The sequence below is a fragment of the Melanostigma gelatinosum genome (assembly GCF_949748355.1).
Source record: "Melanostigma gelatinosum genome assembly, chromosome: 6".
NCBI classification, from domain to species: Eukaryota; Metazoa; Chordata; class Actinopteri; order Perciformes; family Zoarcidae; genus Melanostigma; species Melanostigma gelatinosum.
This window is the reverse complement of record NC_136639.1, coordinates 12,495,253-12,510,242: the sequence shown is the minus strand read 5'-3', so window position 1 is coordinate 12,510,242 and position 14,990 is coordinate 12,495,253. Positions and strand designations below refer to the sequence as shown.

Sequence of the window (14,990 nt, the reverse complement as noted above, 5' to 3'; positions counted from 1 at the left end):
TGCAGCTCCGTGGATAGGACAGCCAGCTGTGCATGCGGCTATTCAGCACAACCCAAAGTCAACATTACTAAGCAATGACAGGCCTGTGCTCCCTGCCAACTGCAAATAAATGTAAAATCTATGCAACACTATAACTAATTGTCGATTAACGTTTAGATTAATGGACTAATCATTTGTCATCATGCTTATTAACTAACCTCGGTGCATGACAAGGCCATAGCCAGGATTATAAAAATACTACTATAGGTCTCCTGTCTTAAGGCCTCCAGCCACACAGCTTTTCGAATGTCATGTTATGTGATAATGTGATAATGTTCGATTAGAATAAAATAAAAAAAGGAGCCAGGACAGTCATACAATATTTCAACAATCTTTATTTATATACATACACATGTTAAGCCTGTTTTGACTAGTGACTGATTCAAAAGTTGTAACAATGTGAAATCATAAATAATATGTATTGCAGCTCCAGTCATCAGTTCTTATTTCTGGGCTCTTCAGTCCCCCTTTTGCAGAAAGTTGCCATCAAATCAAAGACGTCATCTGGATGAATGATGATGACAGCTATGCTATACACAAGCTCATTTTATTGCAACTATGGCTTGCAGTAAAGGAGGTGGCCAGGGGAGGGAGGAATGTGTAAATGTGGTTTCAGTGCAGTTCAAACTTGAGCAGCCTCCTCGTCGTCCTTCACCTGTGGGGGGGAAAAAAACAACAAGTTCAGTTAACACTTTAAAGTAGCACTGACTTTTCCCACCGCATAATGCTGATCTTAACTTCCAGAAGCACACATCTAATATTTCCAAGACTGCCTTTTATCATCTTAGAAATAAAACTGAAGTTGGATTCTTCCTGTCACAGTCAGATTCTGAAAAGATGGTTCATGCAGACATTTCCAGTAGACTAGATTACTCTAACTGACTGACAAGGCAGGCATTAAATAAACTCCAGCGAGTATTAACGAAAACCAAAAGGTTTGAATACATCACTCCTATTTTAACTTCTCTTCACTCCAAGTAAAATAAATAGTTTAAAAATATATCAAATAAAAAAATAAAATCTAGAAATGGCATAACTCCTTCCTACGTTGTTGACAACAGCTACAATTATGAGTAATGACAAGGCATTTGCTATTATAAATGTATAAAAGGTAATAAAACAAATTACAGTGCTTATACAACTTACAAAATTACAACATAAAACATTTGTTTTTAAAGTCTCGGCTGTTCTAATATGTATCTAGAATGTTAAATACAGGACAAACCTCTTCCACCGATTCAACTTCGGGGACGTAAAACTGCAGCATGTTTTGGATTCCACTCTTCAAAGTAACAATGGAACTGGGACAGCTGGTGCAGGAGCCCTGCAGCTTCAGTTTTACAACGCCGTCCTCGAACCCCCGATACACAATATCCCCTCCGTCTTCCTGCACTGTTGGCCTGGGGAAGAACATCGATACGTGTGGAGAAAGGACAGAACGCCGTGGTAACGTGAAACAGATGCTGATACAATATTAGATGTCACACCTTATTCGAGTATCCAGCAGTTCTTTGATCATAGCGACTACTTCATCGTCATCATCTGCTGGTGCTGAAAAAACAAGTGAAGATTTCTTGGCATTCAGAAACAGTTTGCCCAAACAATTCTGTCTGTCTAGTGTTTTCCTCGCACAGCTGGTTGAAATCTGTACCTGTATCTGCACTCGGTGTGCTGTCCTCATTGACCACGGGAAGTCCAGAAGCGAAAAAGTCCATAATGGCAGCAAACACATCGGGCTTGATAACTTTCCATTCCATGTTTTCATCAGACTAAACGGAGACAGAAAGGAAAGAAGCTGTTCCAAACAATGGCAATATAATGTGCTTCACTATGAGGTTCGTGTAAACGTGACCTGGTTTTACCCGTGATATGGTGATAAAGTCTGGGCCCAGGAAGACACTCTTGACTCCCTCAATCCTAAATAGCTGTCTGAAGACAACACAGAACTTTACTGAACCTTTTTTTTTACATTTGGAATGAAACACAGGGTTATTTGACACTTAAAACACAGCTATACTGATCAAACCAATCATAAATATTGTGCTTAAAAACAGAAAAGAATTATCAATGCACTCGTGTTGCATACTGAATATTTGAAACGGTTTCAATACCCATTTTCTGTAGAATCGATACAGATACCAGCTGCGCTTTCTGCTCTCTCTTCTCTCCAACAAGTTGACACACACACACACACTGATATTTACCTTTTAATACAAATTTAAAATGGTATGCCCTCAATGTTTTCACAATTTTTCCCTGTGTATTGAATTTAGATTTTTTTCAAGGCATTGTATCGAAGTTAAAATCTCAGTATCATGACAACATTATTCTGCACCATGTCTATTACACTTTTTGAAATGTCATTCATGGTTTTAGGTTGCAGACCGTCCTCTTTACAAATGGATGTTATTTTGTAGGTACGGTTTGCAAAAAACATGGAGAACAAAATGCTGTCCAATGGTTCAACCAGACTGACATTTGAAAGTGCAGAAAGAGACAAAGATCTCTCTGAACAACAGATACATAAGAATAGAATTACCAGTCACTGGTAAAAGAAACTGGAAGCTTAACATCAAAATCCGTGCAGATTGGGAACAAGTACAAGTACCTGTTTCAGTGTCAGGTCCACAAAAAAGTGATTGAAGTAAAAGAAGAAAAACATCAATATAACGGGCGACTCCAAACTTTTAAACAGCTGTGAAGTTCACACTTCTAATCTAAGATATTATTTACGACAGCACATACAGTAAGAGAACAAAGAATGCTTTTAAGCTCAATTAGATGCAAACACTCAAACAAGCAACCGCAGAAACAGAATCTAAGCGTGCACTGCTTCACACATTTAAAGGCATTGGAATCAAGGACAACCTGAGCAGCACACAGAAGTCTTTGCTGTTTCTTATTTTGTGAGTGCAGATGTTGCTTTGGTTCTAATGCAACTGGTATGGCAGGTGAAAAAAATCTTACCAAACACAAACGCAACTATTAAATATAGAGGCTGCATTCAATTTCAGAGTGAGATGCCGGGAACACAGCAAACATCAATGCTATCATTTAAAGCTGTGTTTTTCCTGCTACTGTTTATCAAAATGCCTGCTGTGAAATCAATGAATTACTCTCCATTCAGTAACCTTATATTTAAGAAGTCATATACCTGGCTAAGGCTGAGGTGTGAGCATCACGAGGGTTGGCAAAATTCATAGTCCCTGATTCAAGAACTGTGCAACCAGGCAGAAACTTTAGGCTGTTTGGATTTGGTGTGTCCTGGGTCTGCACAAACATTGTCCTTCCTGGAAAGAGACAAAACATGAAGACAAGAATGTAACATTAGTCATATATAGTGTTTTCCTAGTTAGACGGCTACAAGGATGCTGCAGGGATACAAACCAGGAACAACCCAATGGGGGTTTTGTGGCCATCTGACTGCTGTGTTATGTGAAGGCCAGTGTAAACCGGCACTCTGATAGCCACTGACTGTGAGACTGCAGACCACAAAAGAGAGATTCCAAAGGTTACTACAGCAAAAATCACACTTCAGCAACAAATGTATGCTGCTAAAAACTGAATATGCACTGTGCATGCAAGCCTTTTTCATTTCCTCACCACCACATGGGAGGGAGTAACAGATTCAAAGAGGAATCAGTTGTGTAAAACCTTTTTTCATTGGCTCCCTATATACAGGGATGGGTCAAATGCAGAGACAAATTTCCCCCTTAAAGGGATCAATATAGTATAATAAAAAAAAAAATTGAAAAACAATTGACAAGGAGAAGTCACAATACAAGTCTGTGTTTTGACTGAATTATATAAATTAGCATTCTAAAGCACCTTTATCTGGCAAAATGCAGAATGTTGTAGTTACTGGCATTAAAATACATCCAGATATACACTATGGCATATCTATCATCTTATTTGTGTGGCAAAGTGTTGCAGTGATTTGTTAGTCGCCTCAAAGAAAGTTCTGGTGTCGAACATTTCTTCTCTAAAAACATGAAGGTTAGGTTAATTGGTGACTCTGAATTGTCCGATTGTGTGAATGCGAGTATGAATGATTGTCTGCTTCTATGTGTCAGCCCTGAACTAGATATCTATATGGTATTATACATTTGGTATACAGCCAGCCATTCCAACACTGCTGTGCATCAGATAGAAGACGCTGCATACGTATTAGCAAAGTAACTACGAAAAATCCACTTCTAAAAATAATTGGAGGGAGAATTTTGACATGTAATCTGGTTTATTTTCTAACAAAACAACTTCAAATATAAAATCAAAGGTACACTTAAGAGTTCTGTCAGTGACAATATCTCAATCCGCTCGAGTACTAGTGGCAGCTTGTTATTTCCTCACAGACGTTAAGCAGATGCACACCTGGACTCAAGGCTGTAGATCCTAGTGATCCAACTACTGAGAAAGGCCACAACTAGAATTTGACTTCAAGGTGTAGGCTAGTTGTTTAATGTTAGTTCGATAATAGTTTATAGTATGGCATTAATTGAACATTGTCAAAACACTTTGATGTCTGTGTGACTCAGGTGTTACGAGTTAAACCAGTAAAATACACGTTCATTACACCATGCTGCTATAATAACTAATAATCCTTGTGCGTCACTCTGTAATTTAGCTAGCTAGCTAGCGCTAACAGTTAACGTCGGTCGACCTCTTGTAACGCTACTTGAGAGGTCGATGCATCAGTACAAGCATTAAAAAAGTAAAATGAGAGGACATCGATACCTCACACATGACAGACCGTTTAACTTACGAACGTGAAAGCCTCGCTGAAACACCCAACAACCTGGCGACCTGCCTGTAAGTCGCCATGTTTGTTTTGGTTACTTAAAAAACCGGAAGTAGCGGAAGTGACGTGTGTTATTGTGCGTTTGCTTCACTTCACCCCTCAAAATCCGACCATCTGCTATTGTCAAGCGCAGTTTTTTCGAAATAACGTTAAACTGCATTAAATATGCCGCCTGGCAAAAACTTCAGACGTAGAAGGAACTCGTCAGATGTGGAGGAGGATGAAACGACTAGAGAAGTCAGGTAAGACACAACGAGAACAAAACACTAGCTAACGTTAGATCAACGTCATGTTAGCTAAGGTAGCCAACAGCTACATTCGTTAAAAACAGTAACTTCCTGTGTATCAACGGACTTTGTGTCTTTGTATTTTATTGTTTTGTTTTATGCCATTTATAAGTTACGTGTATTTCTTTGTCGTTTAGATCAAAAGTTGAAGAAGCGAAGGAGCTACAGAGTTTGCGGAAACGACAGACTGGAGTCAGGTAACGTGCATGTTAAACCGTGTAACGCTGTTTCTCAAGCTATGAACATGTTTCAATAGACTTACGAAACAGAGATGTAAATGGATATTTCCTTTTTGTTTAGTGTGGCCGCCCTGTTGGTTGGGGAGAAACTGCCACCAGATGCTGAAACTGATGTGAGTGACCTGTTTATAATTTGTATTTGTTTAGAAACCGTGTGTGTTTATTTGGCTATTTGTTTCATTCATCGTTGTTAAAATACAACTTCTCTTCTAGAATGACCCTTTCAAACTGAAGACCGGAGGAGTTATAGACTTGAAGAAAGCCATGGAAAGGAATAGAGACGTGTAAGTAAAGCACATACTGTTTCAATAATTTTGTCGCAGGGTGATTAACATATTGCATTTGCTCTAGTATGTTATTGCAACATGTGTGTCATCACATCTGATGCTGATTTGACTCCAGATGATCTCTGTTCCACATGCAGGATAGAGGAGGAGACGGACCTGAACCTGGGCACTTCCTTTTCTGCTGAAACCAACAGAAGAGATGAGGATGCGGACATGTACGTCTTTTTATTTTTCTTCATTTGTGACATACAGACACCGCCTCACTCTCTTTGCCATTCAGTTAGGTGAAAGGTTCATCCCAATCACCACCTATTTCTTCATTTGTTTGCATGAGCATATCTACATTTTAGATTTCTAAAATTACAAAAGATTGACATCCACAGCATTTAGGACACAGTTATGGATACTCACTCACAGTTGTGAACAAAGGGCTTCATGGAAATATTTTAAAATCTAATTTCTTTCATGAATCTACCCTCACAGGATGAAATATATTGAGACAGAGCTGAGAAAGAAGAAGGGGGTGGTGGAAGCCGAGGAACAGAAAGTTAAGGTGAAAAATGCAGAGGACCACCTGTATGAGCTGCCTGAGAGCATCCGAGTCAACTCCGCCAAGAAGACTGAGGAGATGTTGTCCAATCAGATGCTGAGTGGGATCCCTGAAGTCGATCTCGGCATCGAGTACGTATCGGAGATTCTCAAAGTGATCCTGTGGATTATTAATATTTGGTCACACGGCAGTGACTAGCTTACAACTCTGTTACTGACAGCCTGCTTCTGTGGTTTCTCTCCCAGTGCAAAGATAAAGAACATTATCCAGACGGAGGACGCAAAGGCCAAGCTTCTGGCGGAACAAAGGAACAAGAAAAAAGACCAAGGCACATCATTTGTACCCACCAACATCGCCGTCAACTACGTCCAACACAACCGCTGTGAGTCCTGTCAATATATAAACATTGGGTTTCAAATAGTGAGAGCACACCAGAAGGGTAATGAGGTGAAATGTTGGTTAACTATGTAAATCGATTTTTTTCAGTCTATCGTGAGGATGTGAACGCACCACAGAGGCACCACAGACCCCGAGAAGAGCCCAAAGCAAGGCCGCTGCGTGTGGGAGACACTGAGAAACCGGGTCCAGAGGGTAAGAGACTGTTCACAGCTGTGCACTGGTCCTTCTTGTATACCAGCTCAGTAACAGTAGACTGCTATAGTCGGTGTAAGCACACTAAAACAGGAGCATATATAATTGTACTTATTTTGATAAACTCTCAGGCATTAGCGACTTCATTTGGATCATTGGTTATACAAATAGTACGACATTTGCTCACTGCTCTTCTGAAACGTATAATCTGATTTATACCCTCTTCTGTTACTCCAGTTTTGTCACCAGCCAACTTCCGCAAACGTCCAAACAACGAAAAGGCCACAGATGACTACCATTACGAGAAGTTCAAGAAGATGAATCGCCGATATTGAGGAGCTGGATGGTCGTTTGTTTTCCAAGAATAATTTACTCAACTTGAGATCCATCTTTATTAAGATTGAAGACCCCAGATGAGCCATGAAGATAATTTGATGAACTGTTTTTTTCAAACCAAACCCAAGCCAGTGTAGTGCTTTGTAAATATTGTAAACAACTTCTTGTGGTTAACTGTAAACAGTACATTTGCTTTGTGATGTGTCATGTTTAAGGAGAACTCCACAAAGGAAATCACATGGCCTAAATGGCTCAGGATTGTCTGATAGCCAAGGAAAACTAAGTGGTAAATTCAGTGGTATTCCTGCTATGAATTGTAAACAGTTTTCTTCCTATTCCTTTTAGTTGTATACTTGTGTTTGAAGGGCTTTCAAAATAATAAAAACATGTAAAACGACAATATTTAAGTTGTCCTTTAATGTGACTAGTGTTTGAAAAGTAAAAAACAAAACGTATAAAACATTACAAACTAAATGTCAGAACATACTCCAACTTAAAAATAGAAACGAATGTATACTGGCAATCCACTGCTGCAGAGGTACACTAATTAAAAAAAATAAGTTTAAGCATTTTTGGCTTAAATATACAGTAAATCTATGAATGCAGATTCATAAGTTCATTCTGAAAGTCATGTAAAATGAGGGGAATGTTACATCTGATGCGTTTCACAGGCAATCATTTGGATTCTGACTTTTTCCAGGTATTTGTTTAGTAGTTCCTGTATTTCACTCTTGCTATACTACCCGTTTATGCAAAAGAAATCTTCAACGCCAAAGTCTACTTTAAGTCTGACATTACAGTGGCAGACCTGATCAGATACTAACTCACAATGTGTAACAGAAACTAAATCAGCCAAACCACTGAAGTACAAAGTGAGAACAGGCGCTTTATCAGAGTCCTCGTTTCTCCTCACGGCTTCTCGAAAGAGGACGTCCCGTGTCCGTTGAGGTGGTGTTGGGGGTTCGTCTCCTGTGAAGGAGGTCCCTCCACGTCCTCCCGGTCACCCTGGGTAGAGCTGCAGCTGCTGCCGGGCGAGGCCCAACTGTCTCGTCGGCGGTAGGCCTCGTACAGTGGCAGGTCAGTGCTGTCCCACTGACTGTAGCTTTGCAGAGCGGAAACCAGAAGGAGGCAAAGAATCAGCGCAGCACAGAAAGAGAGGAGCAGACGAGAGCGGCAGGTCAGAATAAGCACATTCATCCACATAAGACGAGCACACGTACGATAGAAGCATGGAGGTTATGCAAGAAGCACTGGAAACTGGAACAACACCTAAAACAGCGGTATATTAAATCAGATACTGTAGTTAGAGGGGTTCCTTATCAACTGTTGATTTTATGTTCAGCAAAACAATGTGATTAGTTGCTGATGGAGGAGAAAGCAGAGTGAGTGCAGTGAGGAAGGAAGGCCCACACCCAGCATGCTCCAAACAGGACTGAGAGACACTTGTGAGCACTTTGTCACAGAAAACAGGACGCACTACTACAGTGTTTTGTCTACTTTATTTCTTAAATCATTCTGGTTCTGGGACAAACTGGTGTACAGGTGCAACCACACGTGTGTTAACCAATGTCGCCTGCAGTGTTACAGCTCGAGTCACTTGTGGTCTGAAGGACGGAATCATTAAAAACATGATTACCCAACTGCTTTTACAAAAAAAAAAAAAAAAAAGTCTACTTGAGAAACTTTCAGATTTGACTTCGAATAAATAACTGCAAGAGTCGTGTCGAATTTTATAGTCTAAACCAAGCATTCAGCCACAGTACCGTACATCACCTTTACATTTATGATTTGAATATTACATATATATAGATAAAGTTTTAGTTCTTTCAATGTGTAATTCGTCTGAAGTAGATTCCCTACGAAGCATTGTTTTGCAAAACTCCTTTTAACAAACATCCAACAATTCATCCATGAATAAAACACCCAGTGCTTTAATTTCTTTAACTCTGGTTGTAACTTCAATTAAAATGATTTTAGTAGTGAATGAACTATGAGAAAAGGCCTCGTTTCGTACATTCCACTAAACCATGCGATGTGCCTGACAAACACTATTATTTAAAACATCACTAAAGCGTCTTGGACGCTGCAGAACAACAGAAAGTCTGATCAGTTTAGAAATAAACCCAGCAGTAAATTAATGCCCAAACTTTCTTTTCTAAATGATGAAATTCATCCCGTCACCATTCAAGCCCTCTGGCTTTCAAACTGCATAAGTAAACTGCATTAAATTCTCAAACGTACATGTTGAACTGTGATTGTTCAGCAGCTGGATACATTTACATGACTAATATTCAGTTGTATTCCCCTTTAATGCTAAAGTCCTCTCAACTTTGTCCAATCATGACGAACGTCACAGAGCAGAAAGAACTCAAGGCACTTACTAATCAATAAAGTCACTGAGTGAGATGTTCTCCACAGCAATGATCGGTGTTGATGAATGGTACTGTCTGGGTATGACGATGAGATAAATTCAAGCCAACAAGTGTCGGGTTTAGATGCGGGAAGAACTGAACCCTTCCTCGGGTTCAGCAGTGAATGGTGGATGTGAGACAGTACATGGTGCGGGGCATGGGACAAGAGAGGGGCGGTGGGATGGGGACAAGTATGAGCCTACTTGTACCTGGAGGAGTAATATTCTTCCTCTAGCTCATACAGGTCGATGGCGATCTCGTCACGGAGCGAGGTGAGCTTCTTGTCGCACTCCTCCTGCAGCGAGCGGAGCTGCTGGTTCTGGAGGCTGATGGCGTCGTTCACCGAGGGAAAGTCGTTCAGAATCAGGAACTGCTTGAGATCGGAGACCAGCTTCATCAGGGACTCGCCAGCTCGTACCTGATACAACAACACAATCAATAAGTATTTATATTCAGTCATCACACAAAATACGCATAAACAGTATGACTGAAAAGGCCCAGGCAGAAGCATAATGCTTATATATGCCAATTGTACATTTTATACAATACTATTTAATGCGATGTATTTTAAGTAACACGATAATGTTACATTTTGGACTAAAAGTTAAGCAGAATGAACTGACTTTTCCTGTGCAGTCTTTCATCTTTCCTCTCCCTACTAAACAAAATACTAACAAGTAAATAAAAATAAAAACAACTGAGCAGTTGCATGTGCAATACTCACAATGTTGGCTGCTCTCACGTGCATCTCATAATGGTCCTGCTCTGCTTGGGTTGCTCGGGAAACCTGCGTCTCGTCCTCTATCTGGAGAGAATGTCACAAATGTTTGGAGGGCAAAGGACAGGAAATAGTGAGTGATGCTGCAGCGACGTTGTGATATTTCAGAAGTGATAAACTTAAAACAGAAGGGGCTCTGCATCTTTGTACCTTTGCTGTTTTGATAATCTCCGTCAAGTTGTCCAGAATGGACCTGATGTCATCTTTCAGTCTCTTGTTGTAGTTCTGCAGCAGCGACTCTTTGCTTTGAGGGAGCACTCTCTGAGCAGCCATCGTGCTCAGGAACGGGGCACCGCAGGTTACCTGTTCACGTCACGCAGACACGTAGAAGTCCATTCGGATACTGAGGTTAGTAATAAAAACATGCGAGAAGCTAGCTAGCTAGCTAGAAAAGGCGCGTGCTTTCGTAACAGAAACGAGATAAACGTTTACCTTAGGCAGTTTTCATATCTGCGCAACTGCAAACATTTTTATTACACGTTCCGTGATGACAATCACTTATTCTTACCGCATACTTTGAAAAACAATGTCGTTTTTGTGAAAATGAGACCCAAAGTACTGCTTTCGCTCTTCTTCTCGACATTTAATGGAGGTAGACATCCGGTGTGTCTGTGTGTTACCGCCCTCTAGTGAAATAACACCGATTTCACACCGCTAAACGCTAAAAAAAAGTTAATTTTCTTTGTAATACATGTAAGTAATAATACTCATATCTCGTTAATTATGTCATGAATCGACACTATTGGAGAGTAACCTTCACAGCGCGTTTATAAGTGGCAGAATACCTATATTTCAAACTAAAAGCACAATAGTATTACCAGCCAAATGTACTTAAAAAGTATGATATGGTTCCGGGTCAGTGCGTGTTACAAAATAATATTGGATTATTATTGTTGATTGCATCAATATGTAAACATTATAATCTTATTGTTGGTCAAGTAGATGCTTTGTATGTACAAATTGAGATCTCCAGAGGACGATAAATGGGATAAAAGTACAACGTTAAACATTGAAATGTGGAATAATAGAAATACTCAAATTAAAAGTGCCTCAAACTGTACTAAAGCACAGTACTTAAGTATTTGTACTTATTTTTGCCGACATACATGTTTTTAAGATGATAAATAACCCAAAAAACTGCAAAGATTTGATTTACATTCATTTAATAGTTTTTTTTTATGACTTACAACATAGTTTTCAAAGGCAGGCTGTGCAGCATAACAAGTATTTTGAGTGCTTTTTTTGTCCAACAGTATCATCAGTTGTTGAATCGTCCAAAGATTTCCGACACACTGATTGAAATACATTATACAGCCGTTACAATCAAAACACATTCTTAGGGAACCCCGACTGTGTCAGCGACTATGTGCAACCTTAATGTATACAAGTTGGGTGAGAAAAGTGACCATTTATAAAAAAGATTGTACATTTTGAAAAGAAAGCAGAGGATTTTAAATTGCAACAGAACAGAAGAAATACATGAATTAAACTTTGGGCTGAAACCGGTTGGATCCCCCCTCTTAAAAAGTGCCATGATGGGAACCAAAGAGACCGAGCACAAAGACAACATATTCCCAAATGGTGATGGAATTGTCAAAAAGGAATGTCATCAATCAGTCACCATTCAAGATCTCGCTTACAAGATACTATTACAATCCCTGACTGGAACTGCGATGCATACGTGCTGTAGATATTTGTGTGACTGCAGGAAAGCATCGGTTTGTTCCTAAACGTTAGACACAGTTAGTACACACTTGGAGTTTACAGAGACTTATTATAGAGATGCGTTAGGGTTGACTGAAAGTCTTGGTGCTTTAGCATACAGCAGACAGCAAAAAGAAGTTGTACACAAGTATTTGGTGCTGAATGTGTGTGTGTGCAATCAAATGAAGTAAATGCAGCAGTTTTGAAAGGAGGGCACAAAAGGCAAAGGTGAATTATTCTGATGTGGTCAGAGGGACGAACTGTAAAAGTGTAAGGCTTCAGAGATATCATCTTGTAAAGTAGAGACAAAGAAAGTGTTCCACATTTATCTAACACAAGAGCTACTATAATGCATTTTCCATGCCTAACATTTAAACACAGTTCGTACGTTACATTGAATGAACACTGATATTCCATTTTCAGACAGGACATGGACCACAAACACAATGAAAACATGTTATATCAACAAATATTACCCTAAAAAATGTCTATGCATCAGTATTCAGCATCTGTCACGCTTAGAGACCGAGAGCCCAAAACGATTGACTTTGAAAGGCATGATTGTAAGGTTGTTTGCGAATGTCTGGCTTGATGTGATTACAAATAAATTCCTCTGAAACATCTTTACAGAGTCTTTTCCTCCTCAAAAGCGTCTGTGAAGTTATGATCTTGTGATTGAAGCTGAGAACTAACACAATGGAGGAATGAGGCGTCATCAGCTCATCGTTTCACAGTAACGCTCAAATATACAGGAAATCAAACTCCCTCAATGTTTGGTGTTTTAGAGCCGACACGAAAAGTAACTGAGGTAGGCAATAAAACAATCAAATGCTTGACCACCGTGTTGTCTTTGTGTAGATGTACGTACCAAAAGGATAAGGACAATGCAAAAGATAAAAGGATGCGGCAGGAAAAATAAACTAGGAGTCAGGGAATGATGTCAGTTTGTTTGTTTTGTACTCAGAGCATTTTAGCATTCAAGTGTAAAGATGACCTCGCACTATCACTAACTGGAGCCATGAATGAGATCCATGCAGGCCTGCAGTCCAGCTGCAGCGCTGGTGACAGCATGCAGTGTGCCTGCTGTAGTTTGCATAATTCAGTGATGAGTGCCCGATACCCACTGCCCTGACCGCCGAGCGTGTGCGTTCAGGGCTTTTCTTGTGGTGCCTTGAGGTGAAAGGGTGCAGAGACGAAGGGGTCTACGGCGCTCACGTCTGAGGTCCACGAGTGAAGAGGTCCCACAGGGACGGATGCCACAGCAGCTTGCTTGCTCACGTTAGACACTACTCGATGAGCTGCTACGGGCTGCTCGGCCACAGGTCCCTCAAAGTGTCGGGAATATTTGGCCAGAGCCTGTGGGCGGAAAGGTTGTTGGGCGACTTCTCCCAACACACCTTGATCAGGGGTTGCAGCATGAACTCCAGCGGCATGAGGATACGAGTGCTGAGCTCCGAGAGCCTCCTTTCTTTTCCCGAAGGGAGCCTGAGAGAAAACATCAAACGGCTGCGGCGCTGCAAGGGGGGCGCGTGGGAACGGAGCGTTGGCAAAGACATCGGCTGCTTCTTCTTGCGCACTCCGAAAGGGGGCTTTTGAGAAAACATCTGCGGCGACATCCGCCCCTTTGGCTGGCTCGTGTACATGCTGGGAGTGATTGTGAGCAAAGGTGCCTGGAGTAGGTTGGTGGACGGTAGTCGATGGTTGTGTTGGTCCTGCGCTGGAGTGCGGTGATGAGTGGAGGGCTGAGTCCGCTCCTTGCTCTTCTTCATCCTCAGAGTCCAGCAGCAGAGGTCTGGAGCCGCTGCAGTCATGTGCTGCTGCATGACTCTCAATGGCTCCCTCATCCTGCTGCTCTTCTCTATGGGCTTCTTCTTCCTCCTCTTCTTCGTCGCTGGAGTGCACACATCCCTCGTTTGCTTGAGAATCTCCCTCTGGAGGTTCGGTCTCCTGTCCCTCTCCAAGCACAGAGTAGCCATTACTCTGCCCTTGAACATCTGAATTAGAGAGCAGAGATAGAGAAAAACATATCAGAGGTGAACAAAAAAAAAAAAAAACATTAGAAAGTATAAATATTGTCAGTAGCAACAAACTTTACCACCTGGTCCAGTTCCAGCTGCTCATTAATCTACCACACTATCAAACAACATACTATACGACGGATGGGTCACCTGTAACCTCTGAAGAATCAATAATAACGACGACAGTGAGAAACCAGCACAGGACTACGACAAATACAGACAGTCTACTCTGAACAGGTCACATCCGACAGACAACACTGGCCAGCTCTACCATGACAACATCAAATAACCTTGTTTCCACAAATTAGTTCCAGCACAGCTGCAGTATAGCCTCAACCTTCAAAAACAGTGCCTCGTGTTAGGGGAAGCAGCGGTTTGGCTTTTAGTTAGAATTGATTGTGTTGAGGTAGAGGGAGCTCAGAGGGAGCCAATAGGTCTGTGGAAACAAGGATAGTGTTCACAGCATCAGAAGAGGGAATCAGGCACAGACAGGTTTGCACAGATGAGCAGACAGTCTTACCTCAGCAGTGTCGACAGCAGCTGTTAACTGGCAGCTCTTGGGCAGATGTTAGTTGCAGCCATTAAAAGAGAGTTTTTGATTTGTTTCAGGTCTTGGGTAATTTCCTTCATCACTCGTCTTGTTGTTGTTTTTTTAAAACTGTCCATGGCCCATTTCACATGTTGAACACTTTGTCTACATGATTTGAACCGGAGTAAATCAAATTGAAAAGTTATCTACAGATCACTGGTCACAGCTGACGACTCAAACAACAACTAACAGTGAGACTGCTAATCATTGAATAACATCGTGGAATAACAGCCATCAAGGCCCTGCAGTCCATCTATGGTAACGTCTAACAAAGAGGAACACGTACCAGGAACCATAAAGCCATTTATCAGAGTGTCTGGCCTGGATTCACAACAGCAGTGAACGGAGATGTGATTTTAAAAT

The 14,990-nt window shown here is 41.0% G+C and overlaps 4 protein-coding genes across 9 annotated transcripts in view; 1 reads left to right on the top strand and 3 right to left on the bottom strand.

Moving 5' to 3' along the window:
• Window positions 1-370: 370 nt before the first annotated feature.
• On the bottom strand, window positions 371-4,892 carry nfu1 (NFU1 iron-sulfur cluster scaffold homolog). The gene is made up of 8 exons (XM_079271128.1): window positions 4,802-4,892; window positions 3,427-3,521; window positions 3,194-3,329; window positions 1,902-1,968; window positions 1,691-1,808; window positions 1,527-1,590; window positions 1,265-1,439; window positions 371-694 (listed from the first exon to the last, which is right to left on the bottom strand). Exons 1-8 carry the CDS (start codon window positions 4,858-4,860, stop codon window positions 662-664), a joined length of 747 nt encoding a protein of 248 aa, XP_079127254.1. The 5' UTR covers window positions 4,861-4,892; the 3' UTR covers window positions 371-661.
• A 51-nt stretch (window positions 4,893-4,943) lies between these two features.
• Window positions 4,944-7,519, top strand: cUnh9orf78 (chromosome Un C9orf78 homolog). Its single transcript, XM_079269665.1, has 9 exons — window positions 4,944-5,079; window positions 5,262-5,321; window positions 5,425-5,476; window positions 5,577-5,647; window positions 5,788-5,865; window positions 6,134-6,331; window positions 6,446-6,582; window positions 6,687-6,791; window positions 7,029-7,519. The coding sequence occupies exons 1-9, from the start codon at window positions 5,003-5,005 to the stop codon at window positions 7,124-7,126; spliced, it is 876 nt and encodes a 291-aa protein (XP_079125791.1). The 5' UTR covers window positions 4,944-5,002; the 3' UTR covers window positions 7,127-7,519.
• A 148-nt stretch (window positions 7,520-7,667) lies between these two features.
• med22 (mediator complex subunit 22) lies at window positions 7,668-10,894 on the bottom strand. 4 transcript variants are annotated; one of them, XM_079270911.1, is made up of 5 exons: window positions 10,825-10,894; window positions 10,467-10,619; window positions 10,263-10,343; window positions 9,748-9,956; window positions 7,668-8,229 (listed from the first exon to the last, which is right to left on the bottom strand). In XM_079270911.1, the coding sequence occupies exons 2-5, from the start codon at window positions 10,587-10,589 to the stop codon at window positions 8,037-8,039; spliced, it is 606 nt and encodes a 201-aa protein (XP_079127037.1). In that variant the 5' UTR covers window positions 10,590-10,619; window positions 10,825-10,894; the 3' UTR covers window positions 7,668-8,036. The 4 variants fall into 4 exon arrangements, with proteins under 4 accessions (XP_079127037.1, XP_079127039.1, XP_079127038.1 ...); XM_079270913.1 differs by having other exon boundaries at window positions 10,749-10,883; XM_079270912.1 differs by having other exon boundaries at window positions 10,467-10,884.
• A 608-nt stretch (window positions 10,895-11,502) lies between these two features.
• aak1a (AP2 associated kinase 1a) overlaps window positions 11,503-14,990 on the bottom strand; it is a gene marked incomplete at its 3' end in the record, with an annotated part of 35,845 nt that continues 32,357 nt past the window's right edge. For all 3 annotated transcript variants that reach the window (XM_079270615.1, XM_079270616.1, XM_079270617.1), the window contains one exon: window positions 11,503-14,014. In XM_079270615.1, the coding sequence (XP_079126741.1) occupies window positions 13,170-14,014 (845 nt within the window). The remainder of the gene's footprint in view (window positions 14,015-14,990) is intronic.